This window comes from Schistocerca americana, chromosome 2 (genome assembly GCF_021461395.2).
Source record: "Schistocerca americana isolate TAMUIC-IGC-003095 chromosome 2, iqSchAmer2.1, whole genome shotgun sequence".
Lineage (NCBI taxonomy): Eukaryota > Metazoa > Arthropoda > Insecta > Orthoptera > Acrididae > Schistocerca > Schistocerca americana.
Window position 1 is genome coordinate 1,097,001,398 of NC_060120.1, and position 17,030 is coordinate 1,097,018,427.

At 38.9% G+C, this 17,030-nt stretch overlaps 1 protein-coding gene across 1 annotated transcript in view; it reads right to left on the reverse strand.

The window, feature by feature from the left end:
* Nucleotides 1-17,030, reverse strand: part of LOC124594696 (dynein axonemal heavy chain 3) — a 1,186,267-nt gene that overhangs the window by 23,313 nt on the left and 1,145,924 nt on the right. The window contains exon 65 of the mRNA XM_047133063.1: nucleotides 12,978-12,991. Coding sequence (XP_046989019.1) covers nucleotides 12,978-12,991 — 14 coding nt within the window. The remainder of the gene's footprint in view (nucleotides 1-12,977; nucleotides 12,992-17,030) is intronic.

The following is a 17,030-nucleotide window of genomic DNA, read 5'->3' on the forward strand; positions in this document are numbered from 1 at the left end:
AAACCAGTCAAGTACGAAATCTTGTAATAACAAGTAAGGAAATACCAGTATTAGCAGGGAACATACATATCATGAGAATATGCCAACCTCAAGTAAGAAGAACAAAGAAGATATTTGCCTGCTCTCAGACGTGGAAAGGGCTTAGCTGGTATCGTGTAACATGCAAACTATATTTAAGCTTAGTGGAATAATGAAACCAGGCACTCCCTTGAATGAAATTCTAAAAAACTGTGAACATTTTTTGGAGCCTGGAAGAAACTGTTTAATAATCGGAGGTGCTAATGATGTTTATAGGAATGAGGGTAAAGTCACCACAATAGCACTAAGAAGCACACTACAGAAAATTACAAACGTGAACTTCTATGTTGGAAGTATACCACAAAGACACGATCTGATGGAAAAATCTTGTGTCAACAAAGAAATCGCTGTTACTAATAGAAAATCTGAAAAAATATGTCGGAGCTTCCTGAATGCCACATATGTGAATGTACCAGCTTCAAAAAGAAGTCATTTTACCAGGCATGGGCTACACAGAAATAAACTTGGAAAAGCATTCATTAGTTGAGAAATACTTAATGCAGTGTTAGCAGTTGAAGACAAGAATTGCCCTACCATACCACTACCACCACCTATCACAGCAACTGAAATTCTCCAACTTAAAAATGAAACTGATTTACTGGCAACAGATCCAGCAGTAGTATCTTCAATTGCCACAAAAGTAGCTGAAGCAAATGAAGCCTACACAACAACTCCAACAGTATCAGAAGCAGCTACAGACTACACAGCACCATCATTAGCAAGAAATGTGCTTACGGACAGCTAGTCATCAGATACAACAGGAATTCTAGCCTCAAAAGTTGCAGCACAGACTGCAGATGTAGTCTCATGGGCCCTACACTGATGGCTAGCACCATCTATAGGGAAATTCCAATTTCATACTTCTACACCTGGTTTACATGCCTCACTTGGTATTTTTCTAATTTGGGTATAGATTTAGTGGGCAGAATGTAAGGTTATGGTAGTAAGGTTACTGCATCTTTGGATCTCTTTATGTCTGTCAAGAGGGCCTAATCTAAGATGTGGACGAAACCTGGCATGTGGCTATTGAGCATGCAGGGTGCAGTCATCTGCAAGTTGTGGCTCACATTGGCAAAAATGATGCCTGTTGCTTGGATTCTGAGGCCATCCTCAGTTCATACGAGTGGCTAGTGGAAGTGGTGAAGGCTGGTGGCCATGTGCACAGGGTGCAAGCAGTGCTCACAATTTTCAGCACAGTTCCCAGAGTTGAATGGGGTGCTTCTATTTTGAGTCGATTGAAGGGTCTCAACCAAAGGCTCCACCAACTCTGTGACAGTCTTGGCTGCAGGTTTCTGGTTCTGTATATTTGTGTGGAGAATAGTACGACCCCCTTGATAGGTCAGGGGTGCACTACTCAAAGCAAGCAGCTACTCCAGTACCTATCCAGTGAACATGGGGGGGTTTTAGGCTAGGTGGTAGTCTGAGGCACTCTAACGAATGCTCACTGATCAATGCATGTAGTGAAATCAGAATGTGTTCAGAGTAAAGACACTTCCACTGTCAAAAGTTTATCACTAAAGTGTCAAAGTATTCATAACAAGCTTTCCAACTTTATCATGTCCCGGAAATTTGTCACATTCAGATTATTCGCATGTCCAAGAGCTGGCTGAAACCCAAAGAAGAAAGCTCTGAGATATTTAGCGAGACACAAAATGTACATCAGAAAAACAGATTAGACACCAATGGAGGGGGGTGTGTTCATTACAGTGACAAAAATATTGTCTCTAGTGAGATCAACTTTGAGGGTGATTGTGAAGCTAGAGGGGTGAATATAACAGGTCTAGGTGAAATCAAGCTAATTGCTGGATCCTTTTATGGCCACCTGATTCCAATGTGACAGTTTTACAGACATGCAAAGAAAGTCTGTGCTCAGAAGTGCAGAACTACCCAGACTGACCAATATTAGTTGAAGGCAAATTTGATCTACCACGTTCAGACTGGGATGTCTATGGGTTCGTTTCAGGGGTATGGACAGACAGTCCTGTGAAGTATTTTTGAACAAATCTTCTGAAAACTGTCCTGAACAGACAGTTAGACAACCCACACCAAATACAAAGATATTGCAACTTGTAACAACAAACAGGCCTGATCTTATAAGTGGTGTCAGCACAGAAACGGGGACTAGTGACGATGATAGCATCACTGTGATGATGGTTATTAAAGTTAATATATCAATAAAAAATCTGGGAGAGTATTTTTACTGGGAAGAGCAGATAAGTAGTAGTTAGCATCCCACTCAGACAATGAAAGGACATCATTTAGTTCCAGTATGATGTACATAGAGGAATTACAGGCAAAGTTTGAACAGGCTGTAAATCGTGCCCTGGAGTAGTATGTGCCAAGTAAGTGGATTAAGGATGGTAAAGGTTCACCAGGGTTTAATAACAAAATCTGGAAAATGCTAAGGAAGGGAAAGTGCAAATTACAATAGGCAAAAGTTAGTAGATATTCATGCATCTGTATAAAGGTTGATGTGTGGAGCCTACAACAACTACCACCAGATACCTTAGCGAAAGAGCTTGCTAAGAACCCAAGAAAATTGTGATCGTACATAAAACTGCTAAGTGGGTCAAAGGGTTCTATCCAATCTCTATCTGACCAGTTTGGTATGGCAATACAGAATATCAAAATGAAAGATGAATTTTTAAATTTCATGTTTAAGAAATTTTTCACACAGGAGGAGCATACAAACTAACCAACATTTGATCATTGTACAGACTCCTGTATGGAGGACACAGTTAACAGGCATCTCTAGCATAGAGAATCAAGTGAAAGAATTGAAAACAAATAAGTCATCATGTCCAGATGGAATCCCAATTTAGTTTCACAACAAGTACACTATGACATTGGCCCCTTACTTAGTTTGCATTTATCATTAATCTGTTCTCCAGCACAAACTCCCAACTGAATCAAAAAGTGAATGGAAAAAGTGCAGATGTCTCCTGTATATAAGAAAGGCTAAAGAACAAAACAGCACAATTACAGACAAATATCCTTAACATCAGTATGCCACAGAATTCTAGAACATATTCTCAGTTAGAATATAATAAATTTCCTTTCGGCAGAAAAGCTTTGGTCCTCAAATTAGCCATGATTTATCAAGTATGACTCTTGAGAAATTCATCTTGACCTTTTCTAACAGTATCCTGTGAACCATGGAAGAAGTGCAATAGGCAGATTCCATATTCTTAGATTTTGAAAAGCATATGACATGGGGCCCCACTGTAGACTGTTAATGAAGGTACGAGCATATGGAAGGTGTTCCCAGATATGTGGGTGGCTTGAAGAACCCAGTATGTTGTCCTTGATGACAAATGTTCATTAGAAATGAGGGTATCATTATGACTTATGAGTGCTCCAGTGAAGAGTGACAGTATCACTATTATTCTCTCTAAATATAAACAAACTGAGAACAGGATGAGCAGCAATCTATGGCTGTTTCCTGATGATGCTGTGGTTCTCAGGAAGATGTTGTCATTGAGTGATTGTAGGTGGATAGAAGATGACTTAGCCATAATTACTAATTGGTAGGAAGACTGGCAGCTGGCTCAAAATGTTGAAACATGTAAGTTAATGCAGATGAGTAGAAAAACATTCTGTAATATTTGATTACAGTATCAGTAGTATGCCACTTGACACAATTATGTTGATTAAATATGCAAGCATGACATTAGAAACCAATATGAAATGGAATGAGCCTGTAAGGATTGTAGTAGGAGAGGCGAATGGTCAATTTAAGTCCTAACTTTCGGTCATCTGTAAAAGAGACCATAAATGTAACACTAATGTAACTGCTTGAGTGTTTGGGATCCCCACCAGGTTCAATTAAAGGAAGACATCAAAGCAATTCAGAGGCATGTTGCTAGGTTCATTAGCAGCAGGTTTGATCAACACACAAGTGTTGTGGAGATGCTTTGGGAACTCGAACAGGAATCCCTCAGGGGCAGAGGACATTCTCTTTGAGGTATACTATTGAGAAAATTTAGAAAACAGGCATTTGAAGCTGACTGGTGAATTATTCTACTGCTGCCAATGAACGTATCGCAAAAAAAAAAAAAAAAAAAAAAAAAAAAAAAAAAAAAAAAAAAAAAAAAAAAAAAAAAAAACCATTGAATCAATTGTGGGTTCCTGGTGAAGAATTGTAAATTAACCAAACAAACACTGTTTTTGGCCTTGTTTCACAATTTCATTGTTAATGTTATTCCATAACCTAGGTTTTGGGTTATAAGCTGAAAATGGGCTTATAACCTGAAACCTAGGTTGTGCAATAAAATTGTGAAACAAGACGAAAAACAATGTTTGTTTAGTTAATAAGAGATATTTGTGTTCGTTTTTGTATCATTCTATTTGCAAGTGGAACAAGAAAGGAAATAGTTAGTAGTAGTAGTATAATGTACCCTCCACCACACACCATACAGTGACTTGTGCAGTATGTATGTAGATGTAGATGTAGATATAGATTACTCTGAGTGGGGTTGAATGGAGCATAGTGATTGGAGTAATGGGTTATTGTTTGACGTGAGAGAAGAACCCAGAATTCTAAGTAAAAGAGGAGCAGAGAAGTGGATTTGTTTATTTACATTTGTCCTAATAAATAAGTGTTTCAGTGAAATACAAGGTTTTGATTTAACTGTTGTCTTCTAAAAGTTTTAGGGTTTCAATCTTAAAGTAGTAATGAGTGATGTTGCACATGATGATTCAGCTCTTGCTCACCCACACCCATACCTTACATTAAATTATGAGCAAAGTACAGTATCTTCGCAAAGACATTCTACTTTCTTGTTGTGAAAAGGATCCAGTAAAATAATTATCCACTTTTAAAAAATGGAAAGTGCTGTAAAGAGAAAGGTAATGCTTATCTGTCAGTCAGTCGTTCACTGTACAGGATAAAATATAACTTATTTGAAGAAAATATTGTTGAAATGGATGTTTAGTTTACAAAAATGAATGTAGGCATGCATGAAATTTGAGATGAGAGAACATGAAATACACGCGAAATGACTGATTCAACTTTCTACCATGATGTGATCAAGAGAGCATGTTATACATAACTGCCCCAGAGACAAATAGCAGCTGTTTTGACACCAAATACAAATGAAAAATTTTTCTACTGTTAAAAATTAATCTTCCTAGGATATTTTTTCTTCTATATCAAATACATGACTGATCCTCACATTAACGGAAATTAAGAAACCAAAAGAAATTGTATTGCATGTGAGGCAATTTATTTCAGAGACAAACTATCTCATACCAGGAAAATCCATTATGTTCACAGTCATTGAAAACTGGACATGTGGTATTAATTCTTTAATAGCATTAAAATGAGAAGGAAATTTTAAAACAATCAGCAGGATTGTGACAAACAGAAGACAGTCCTGAAGAAAACAAATCACAGAAAATAAAAAGTACTGAGGCACAATTTTACTTCCAGACACTGGGAGAGAGAAGACAGGACCACTTTATGAAAGGAAAAGAAACAACATTGCAGTTACGCATCAGAGGAGAGCCAAACAGGCCATTTATAATAAATGCAAAGGGACACATGACATCCTTGAGAGTTGTATTTTGTTGTACAAGCCCAAGCTTCCAGGTGGCCAAACAGACAAGATGTTGCAGCCATTGTACCACCTAGTGATAAAGTTTAGAAATGGCTCACATGACAGTGCAGTTTCTTAGGAGAGAGTGAGACTTCTACATTGCAGTTGGTGGAGAACTGTTAGTTTAGAGTGAAGCCATTGTTGCCATTGACATGGAAGCCCACCAAACAACTGTGCAAAACATGTTGAGTAATTTTTAAATTGTCAGTGTGGGGCAAAAGATTGTTTTTGTGGTAATTACTAAGGTGTGACAGTATAAAGAATGGTGAAGGAAGTTTTCGAGAATGGCACAGGCTGTGAAGTAGTCACAGGTACCCCTAGCTTTGATGGGATAGGAGATGTCTACGACTGGGCTGGAGGTGGTATTGGGAGGATGTATGGGGCAGGTATTGCACTGGGGTCTATTGCAGGTATTTGACCCATGAGGCAAGAGGTTGGGAGCAGGGACAGAAAAAGATATTGTGAAGATTGGGCAGATGGTAGAACACCAGTGGCAGAGGGGTAGGGAGGATACTTCTCATCTCGGTGCACGGTGAGAGGTTGTCAAAACCATGGAGGTAAATGTTATTCAGTTGCTCCACTCCTTGGTGGTACTAACTCATGAGAGGAGTTCTCTTCTGTGGTGAGTGATGGTAGGTGACTACTGAGATATGATGCAAGAGATCTGTTTCTGGACAAGGTGGGGAGGGGAAGGGGGGGGGGGGGGTAATTGTGGTATGTGAAGGCATCAGTGAGATCTTTGGCATATGTGGAGAGGGACTGTTCATCACAATGGATGGAACAAGCATGGGTGGCTAGCATACATGCACAGGACTCCTTGGTATGGAATGGGTGGCAGCTGTCTATATGGAGATATTGCTGGTGGTTGGTGGATTGGTAGGTGATAGTGATTGGTCGGTTGGACAGAATTACTGGTATAGCTGTCCTTGAGGTGGTGGTGGTTTGTTGGGCTGAAGAAACCAGGTGAAGTGAATGGAGGGGAAGGAGGTGAGGTTCTGCAGGAATGTGGATAGGGTATCCTCACCCTCAGTCTAGATCATGAAGATGTCATCAATTTATCTGAATCCAGAGAGGGGTTTGGGATTCTGGGTGGTTAGTAAGGATTTGTCTAGATCAGTGATGAACTTGGTCTACATAGCCCACTAATGGGCATTCCAGCTTTCACGATTGTCGCTAGGTGATTCGAGTTTCAAAAATATTTCCGTATTTCCATTTTGTTTTCATAAAAATTTTGACCTAAACTATTCAGTATGCGATTATTATTTTGTGTTTTAACCTGGTGTATAAATTTTAGAAAGTAAAGTTATTTCTTTACTTTATAAATCACCCTTACTGACAGACCAGTTGGTGGTTAGAAACTTATACTATTAACAAATATACAAAAGTGGGTGGTAAGTAAAAAAATGTTGACTACTTCTGCTCTAGATAGCAATGAACAGGTTAGCAGAGAATGGTACCATGCATATACCCAGTTCTATACAAAGAATCTGTTTGTATGTAAACGGCTTCAAGTCTGCAAAGGAGAAGGAATTGCAGGTGAGGCTGTAGTTACTTATCATGACCAGAAGGTTGTAGGTTTGGAGTCAATTGGGTTTTGGGAAAACTAGTGATCAATATAAGCAACACAATGGGCATTTGAGGTGTTGCTCCAGAGGGGAGGTAGCACCATTAATGATGAGCAGAGTGCAGGGTGGTAAAAGAACAGGACCTGTGGAGAGTCAGGAGACAAATTGGTTGAAGTCTTTTATATAGGAGGGTAGGTTATGTATCTGCAGCAGTGAGCGATACCTCTCCAAATATACTGAGGGTCTCCCTAAGGACTTCAGAGACCAAACATTACCCTCCAAACTTGGTCCAGAAACAGATTTCCTGTGCTTTTTCTCATCATTCATCTGACATCCCTCAGATACACATGGTTGGGCAACAAAGAAGCACCTCTCATGTCTCAGTACCAACCACGACTGGACAAGAGAATCACATTCTCTGCCAGGATTTGACCATCTTTCATCCTGTCCTGAACTGAGAAATGTCCCCTGCACCTCTTCCACAGAAGTATTCCATGCCTACCTAACCTGTGCAATGTTCATGCTCATCTCTACTCCACCCTGCTCCCAAACCCTTGTCTCATGGATTATATCCCTGCAATAGACAAGACACGTCCCTCCCATTACCATCTACTCCAGTCATATTAGTGGCTTCACCTACCCCATCAAAGGCAGGGCCACCTTTGTAAGCAGACATGTGATTTACAAACTCAGCTGCAGGCACTGTGCTGTATTCTTCCCAGATATCACTACTGACAAGCTGTCTGTCCACATGAATGGCCACCCCCAAACTGTGGCCAAGGGGGAGCTGCACCATCCATTTGTTGAACACACTGCTCAAAATGATGTGCTTCACTTCAGCGACTCCCTCATAGCCTATGCCATTTGGATTCTTCCCACCAACATCAGCTATTCTGAATTGCACTTGTGGAAATTCTTCCTGCAGCATATCCTTTGTTCCAGTAATCTCTCTGGCCTAAAACTCAGCTAGTTCTGTCCTCCACCTGCCTATGCCCTAGTTTGCATTCCACTATGGTACACACATGCCTTCTGATATGAAGAGCTCCTCTGTAGTTCACAGCTCCAATTTGTATAGGTTAATTACTGTCTTTTTCCACTGCATTGAAATTCTTATTAAGACCAAATGCATTTTGCTTTAATGTAAAGCATCTTCAGTGGTCACCATAACAATATGATTTTTTTTTTCTTACAATTTTGTTTCCTGGGATCATGAACAATTTTCATGCTTTACTTTCTTGTTGTTACTTACAGTTTTTTGTTGTTAACTTCGTTCTTCCTGTTCTTCCACGTGTGTGTCTTTGATTTCAGCATACAGCACTTTCAGTGCATTAAATATATTCATGTTTCTGTGCTGTGAAGAAGCAAATATATTCATGTCACTGTGCTGTGAAGAAACACTGTCATCTCGTTACTTTGTGTGCTTTGTTTTGCTATTGCAGGGTGTGTTCATCTTTTGTTTATTTTGGTAGCAGGGTTTACACCTCATTCAAAAGAAAATGCAGACATTTCATTGCCTCTGCTGGAAAATAATCTGTGCCTCAAAAAAATTATCTTAAGTGCTGTGCCAAAAAGTGAGTTTTACTTTAAAGGTTGTACTTTCATTAGAATTAAAACTTGACATTATACTACATTAGTCATATTCTATGGACCTTGAAATGTAGGGAAAAAAACAAGGAGTTAACTTTCATATAAGAGTGAGAGCATTAAGAATGACAGGTTGTTGTCATCAGGAAAGACAAAACTGGGATTCTATGGGTCACAACATGGGATGTTTGATATCTTAATTGAATGTCTCCGTTACGTAATTTGAAATAAAAAATGCATAGATTGAAGTTAGATATACAGGGTGTATACATGGACAAGGAAAAAAAATTTCTGGATTTCCCGGTTGAAAACACACTTTCTCCTGGGTGAAAATACACTTTTTCCTTGTTCAGTGACAGTATACTTTTCCTTGGAACTGTAAAACTTATCAGTCCTTTGAATGGTTGTGGTTTTATACAACGGCGTAAAATTTTTCAGCCCTCTAGAAAATGAAACTCAGAAAAAAAGACCATGTACGCTGCACATTTTTGTATTACAAAAGTATAAATTCGGATTCCACCAAACACTGCATGCTACTTTCCGAAGCATTGAAATCAAGATTGCGGTGCACAGTCATAGCTCATGTCACATGATCTCGCCAGCCAATACAGCGGATATTCAGAGCTTAGGACACATGATGGAGTCAGCCAATAGCATTATCACTGTTAAGTAGTGCGTACACACAAATAGAAAAAGTTAATGATGTAAATTAATATACATAGTGTTGCTACAAGAAAAGCAGAACTTTTACGTGTAATATTGGTTTCGACGATTAATAAGCTGCAAGAGAAGCTAAACTTTCACGTATAATGTTGATCTTTTCTGTGTGTGTTACACTTTAAGATGCATCACACAAATGTGTCAGTAAAATTTTTAATACCAACATAAATGTCTGATCTTCTGGACTCAAAATTTTTACTAAATGGCCATCCTCAAACATTTGGTTTTTAAATGCAAGCCACGTGGGATTAGCCAAGCAGTCTAAGGCGCTGCAGTCGAGGACTGTGCGGCTGGTCCCGGCAGAGGTTCAAGTCCTCCGTCAGGCATGGGTGTGTGTGTTTGTACTTAGGATAATTTAGGCTAAGTAGTGTGTAAGCTTAGGGGCTGATGACCATAGCAGTTAAGTTCCATAAGATTTCACACACATTTGAACATTTTTTAAATGAGAGTCGAACGCTCAGTGATTTAAGAATAAGAAATTCATCGCATATTCTTGGACTTATTTCATCTTGCGTAAAAGGAAATTTACTTTGAAAGTAATGCTTTTCAATCAATCATTCACAATATTTTCCCATGACCTTTTAGAAAGAGGTTCGTTTCAGCAGTTAACAGAGAGCGCCAGATAAAAGGCTTCACCGCGCTTGCGCAGCTACGATGACGCAGGAAGCCTGTATGTTTGTACGTGTAAAACATTAAAATATCTTACATTATGTCATAAAAGAAACAAGACATCAGAGGAATTTCGTGAACCATACTAAAATGCATAATTCGGCTTAAAGTGCCCATTCGTAAGTCCAGATTGAGTTGTAAATTTTCTTGGACTACCAGTACTGCATTATCTCATTTTTGTTCTTTATTATGGCATAATGCCATATGTGCTATAAGATGAAAACATGCTCTTTCAAAATGCAGCGAACAGTTGAAACTAGCCAATAGTGTAGAATTAAACACTTCGTTTCAAATAAATTGACTGCCTGAGTGGAAAAATTAATAAAGCAATGTTTCTTTAGCAAACCACAAAAATATCTTCATTGTTCCACAAGGTTATTAATGCTTGACTGAAATTGCCGCCCGGGGCAGATACCCCGTTTGCTCCCAGTGAATATGACAGCTTGCGCACGCCAGTAAAATTTTTCCAGGTAGCATCTTGCTGCTTGCTTACACAGATAACAACCACACTTTTGTAGCCAGAAGTGGGAGATGGTACATGCGTGAATCAACTGTGCATGCACATGGGCGGCGCTCGTAACTGCTAAAACGAATCTAAATGTAAACAGTTGTGATGTCCCGCTCATCAGAGGCAATTTGTTGTTACAAAGCACTGCATAGTCTTCCTAAAGCCTTTTACACATTATGCTACTGACAAACACTTGTATGAGCACTGTGTTTTGTTGTGTACTAGATGCATTTCCTTTGCACTTTAAGTTTGATTTTAGTTTTTTTCTCTCGTTCATGTTTTATTGTTGCAGAATTATTCTGCAGTAGCGGGATGCAGTTATATCCTTTGTTAGAGTATTATTTCTTATCAGTCAAAATATCAAAAATTTAACTGAAAACTAAAACAAAAAATATCCTGGAATTCTAAAAAATTCCTGGTTTTTTTCCCGGTTTTTTCCCGGATGAAAAAATTCCCAGATCACCCGGTTGTCCCGGGTCGTATACACCCTGATATAACAGGAATTAGAGAAGTGTGATGGTAGGAAAGTCAGGACTTCTAGTCAGGTAAGTACAAGGTTCCCTAGACAAAATCATTGAAGGATAATGCAGAAATGGTCTAATCAAAATATCTATAAAAAGCGTAAAATGTGCGTGCCACTAAAACTCAGAAAAAGTCCTGGTACAATCAAGTGAGTAACATGATGTGGTAGCCCTCTATCCCCCATCTGTTTTTAGCTTAAGCGGTTGCTTTTGAATATACAAGGGCTGGGAAATTTTGCCCTCTAGAAATTTCTGGAACATTCCAGGACATTTGAGATGATCTGAGAATATTTGAGAGTATTCATGAGCATTCCACAATATTACAGAAAGTTGCAGATTGTTCTGCAATGTTCTGGAATATTTGGAAATATTCTGTAACATTTGGGAAGATTCCAGAAGGTTTGGGAATACCCCAGAACATCCCAGATCATTGTGGAACATTCTCGAACACTCTTCAATGTTTTGGAACATTGTGGACTGTTCGAAGAATTTTTGGGGTGCTCTGGCATTCGCCACTGGTGGGGCTACCCATTGGTAGGGGTATATAAAGCAAGACCCATTGTGGGTTCAAAAGTCATTTTCTTATGAGTCACGAGGGGAGGAACTGAAAAAGTAGCACAGTTAGTGAATAAAAACAAACAGTGAAGTGTGGGTAGTCATAGTGATACAGTGACTGAATATAAATCAAACATAAAGTGTTAAGTGTGAAAAGTCTATAAATTGTACTTAGCTTTTTTAATAACATATTTGTTAATAAAAAGTTAATTTGATTAATATTATAGACAATCCCCAAATGTGAGAGAGGAGGAGATTTTGCCAGTTCTGAAGCAAAACTGTGAAAACAAAATGAACAGTGAAAAAATGAAACAGACGAAGACCACGAACCAAATTTAAGATCCCAATGAATGAGAATGAGCACAGTGAGAAGCAGACAAACTGAAGAACAACAAAATGAATGGATTGATGCATTAATAATTGCAACACAGTCTTATAATAAAAGACTGCAAACTCAAGCCAGCCATGAAAATATCACATTATGAGAAGCGCGGATGAAGACAAGTGAAAACTACAACCTAACAAATTATGCAATCCACTACAACCTGACAAAAGAATATAACAAACACCAAAACATCGTAATTGGAAAAATGGATAACATCTGGCAATTTTGGAACACAAAAAAATTCAGTAGAGGGACATCTGGATTCTGTTGCATGACTGAGAAATTTGATTATCACCACTAGAAGCATCTCCGCAGAAATTTTACAATTGGGAAACTCCAGAATCCAGAAACTTTCTTCAAGATATAGAAGTGTACAACACCTATTCTAGATGGCTTTTGGTGGTGTCACTTCAATCAACACTGTTGTTGTTGTGGTCTTCAGTCCTGAGACTGGTTTGATGCAGCTCTCCATGCTACTCTATCCTGTGCAAGCTTCTTCATCTCCCAGTACTTACTGCAACCCACATCCTTCTGAATCTGGTTAGTGTATTCATCTCTTGGCCTCCCTCTATGATTTTTACCCTCCACGCTGCCCTCCAATGCTAAATTTGTGATCCCTTGATGCCTCAGAAGATGTCCTACCAACTGGTCCCTTCTTCTTGTCAAGTTGTGCCACAAACTCATCTGCTCCCCAATTCTATTAAATACCTCCTCATTAGTGATGTGATCTACCCATCTAGTGTTCAGCATTCTTCTGTAGTACCACATTTCACTTCGTTGCCATTGCCAATCTACATTTTATATCTTCTCTACTTCGACCATCGTCAGTTATTCTGCTCCCCAAGTAGCAAAACTCCTTTACTACTTTAAGTGTCTCATTTCCTAATCTAATTCCCTCAGCATCACCCGACTTAATTCAACTACATTCCATTAACCTCGTTTGCTTTTGTTGATGTTCATCTTATATTCTCCTTTCAAGACACTGTACATTCCGTTCAACTGCTCTTCCAAGTCCTTTGCTGGCTCTGATAGAATAACAATTGTAACATTATGAGTCAAGATAGCTGTAACGGAACTTGAATAGCGTAAAGTTATCATTGAAAATGCACGCCGCGCGATTTGTTACGATTTGGTCGGTCATAATAGTAACATGCTTTTGAATACCATTAAAATATAACGGCGATACCTGTTTAGTGTTATTGGAAATAATATGTAGTAAATTAATGAGTAAGGTAGCCAATCCTATAAGAAGAGGTAAAATTGGGCATATTATGGTGTTTTGCTTTACATCAACTAAGCCGATGATATGGTGTCTTTTTTTTCCGTTTACTCTTAGAAAAAAAAACAAGTAAAGAAGTGCTAATTGTGCATTGTGAAAAATATAGGAGCGAATTTTACATAGCTACAATGTATAATCAGACTAACAAATGGACATTCAGTTACGCGAAATAGCGGACAGCGAAGTGTGGTCATTAAACTGAGTACACCTACAGGGCGGTCAATTCCGGGATAAGTTTATTCGCATCTCACGAGGGACGTGGAATTGAGACTGTTTTTTTTTTTTTTTTTTTTTTTTTTAATTATATCGCAGAGAGCAGGCTTCAATTTATAAAAAGGAGGAAAGCTGCATCATTATCATTGACTGTTGGTGTCAAGCAACCAAAACTGTTCATCAAAGGGTTTCAGTGAATGAGTGGTGAATGTGAAATGAAACTGTGGACAAAGTTATGTTAAATAAAGCAGAAGAAACAAGACAGTTTGGTCGTATCTGTTATTATTCCATAAACTGTAACATTTCTTCTCGTTGTACGAAGCCTTTATAGACGATCGTTATGACAATTTGCTTTGAAGGGATCTCGTTACGTTAAGTTTTGGGGACCTGGTCAAGAGGGGATAGTTTGTAGATCCTAACTACTGCGGCTATTCTGGAATCAGTTGCTACCGTGACCGTTGTGTGTTGTCAATGGCTTAAGGTCATCATATCTCATGCTCTAAGATCGACGCGCCTTTCCTCTTGGTATAACGGTGTCTCACGGTAACAACGACAACGCCAACGACGAAGGAAGATACGGTAGACAATGTCATCGGCGACCCTCAAAGTTTTTATTTCTTCTCCATGGATTTTAATTCCTACTCCAAATTTTTTCTTTTGTTTCCTTTACTGCTTGCCCAGACAGATTGAATAACATCGGGGAGCGGCTACAACCCTGTCTCAATCCCTTCCCAACCACTGCTTCCCTTTCATGCCCCTTGACTCTTATAACTGCCATCTGGTTTCTGTACAAATTGTAAGTAGCCTTTTGCTCCCTGTATTTTACCACTGCCATCTTTAGAATTTGAAAGAGAGTATTCCAGTCAAGATTGTCAAAAGTCTACAAATGCTAGAAATTTAGGTTTGCCTTTCCTTAATCTTTCTTCTAAGATAAGACGTAAGGTCAGTATTGCCTCACGTGTTCCAATATTTCTGCGGAATCCAAACTGATCTTCCCTGAGGTTGGCTTCTACCAGTTTTTCCATTCGTCTGTAAAGAATTTGCATTAGTATTTTGCAGCTGTGACTTATTACAAACTGATAGTTTGGTAATTTTCACATCTGTCAACACCTGCTTTCTTTGGGATTGGAATTATTATATTCTTCTTGAAGTCTGAGGGTATTTCGCCTGTCTCATACATCTTGCTCATCAGATGGTAGAGTTTTGTCAGGACTGGGTCTCCCAAGACTGTCAGTAGTTCTAATGGAATTTTGTCTACTCCTGGGGCCTCGTTTTGGCTTAGGTCTTTCAGTGCTTTGTCAAAGTCTTCACGCAGTATCATATCTCTCATTTCATCTTCATCTACATCCTCTTCCATTTCCATAATATTGTCCTCAAGTACATCGCCCTTGTATAGACCCTCTATATACTCCTTCCATCTTTCTGCTTTCACTTCTTTGCTTATAATTCTATCTGATATCTTGATATTCATACAAGTGGTTCTCTTTTCTCCAAATGTCTCTTTAATTTTCCTGTAGGCAGTATCTATCTTACCCCTAGTGATATGCGCCTCTACATCCTTACATTTGTCCTCTAGCCATCTGTGCTTAGCCATTTTGCACTTCCGGTCGATCTCATTTTTGAGACGTTTGTATGCCTTTTTTCCAGCTTTGTTTACTGCATTTTTATATTTTCTCCTTTCATCAATTAAATTCAATATTCCTTCTGTTACACAAAGATTCCTACTAGCCTTCATCTTTTTACCTACTTGATCCTCTGCTGCCTTCACTACTTCATTCCTCAGAGCTACCCATTCTTCTTCTACTGTACTTCTTTCCGCCATTCTTGTAAATTGTTCCCATATGCTCTACCTGAAACTCTGTACAACCTCTGGTTTAGTCAGTTAATCCAGGCCCCATCTCCTTAAACTCCCACCTTTGTGCAGTTTCTTCAGTTTTAATCTACAGTTCATAACCAATAGATTCTGGTCAGAGTCCACATTTGCCCCTGAAAATGTCTTACAATTTAAAACCTGGTTCCTAAATCTCTGTCTTGCCATTATATAATCTATCTGAAACCTGTCAGTATCTCCAGGCTTCTTCAATGGATACAACCTTCTTTTATGATTCTTGAACCAATTGTTAACTATGATTAAGTTATGCTCTGTGCAAAATTCTACCAAGTGGCTTCCTCTTTCATTTCTAACCCCCAATCCATATTCACCTACTATGTTTCCTTCTCTCCCTTTTCCTACTCTCGAATTCCAGTCACCCATGACTATTCAATTTTCGTCTCCCTTCACTACCTGAATAATTTCTTTTATCTCATCACACATTTCATCAATTTATTCATCATAGACATGGGCTTCGTGTCTATCTTGGCCACAGTAATGTGTTCATTATGCTGTTTGTAGTAGCTTACCCGCACTCCTATTTTTTTATTCATTATTAAACCTACTCCTGCATTACCCCAATTTGATTTTGTATTTATAACCCTGAATTCACCTGACCAAAAGTCTTGTTCCTCCTGCCACCGAACTTCACTAATTCCCCTCTTCAGGAACCACACATTTGTCTGGCCTCTCAACAGATACCGCTCCGTTGTGATTGCACCTATGGTACAGGCATCGGTATTGCTGAGGCACGCAAGCCTCCCCACCAACGGCAAGGTCCATGGCTCATGGGGAGGGGGGGGGGGGGGAATCAACACTAACAGAGATTAAAACAATTATGTTTTTTCCATCCAAGGACAAATCTATCATAACATGGGATCATTACTACCACCATTCAATGAAGACCATAACTTTTAGCACATATTGGAAATGAAGAAGCAGAAACTGATCAAAATGCACAAATATCAGCGCATTGAGACAAGAAGTAGTCCGAAGTGTACTGAGGATCTTACACAAATACAATCATCTGATTCACATATTCAAAACAGTACTAGACTGAATGATTTTTGATGACTATGAAGTTCTAATTTGAGCTGCCAGAAGACCACACAGGGGACACAAACATTGATTCAATGCACCTCAGATGGACGAAATTACCATCATATCTGTGGACAATAATAACATAAGACATGAAACTATTGCACAACAAAGAAGAGGACTACAATGCATTTTAGAGACACACCATTCATATGATGCCCTCCAAAATCAATTTATATTTCTGCACAGGGAGGACAGATATCATTTTAATGTGAGGCAAATCCAACCTGAAATAGGCAGAGAAACAAACAAAAGAGTCACTTCCAAGGAGTTCTTTGCTTACTGCTTAGTGATAAGAGATGTTTTCTATACTTGCCGTTTATTCCAAGAATTCCTGGTAGATATGAATGCAAAATCAAAAGTGGAATGGATGCTGTACATAAGACTG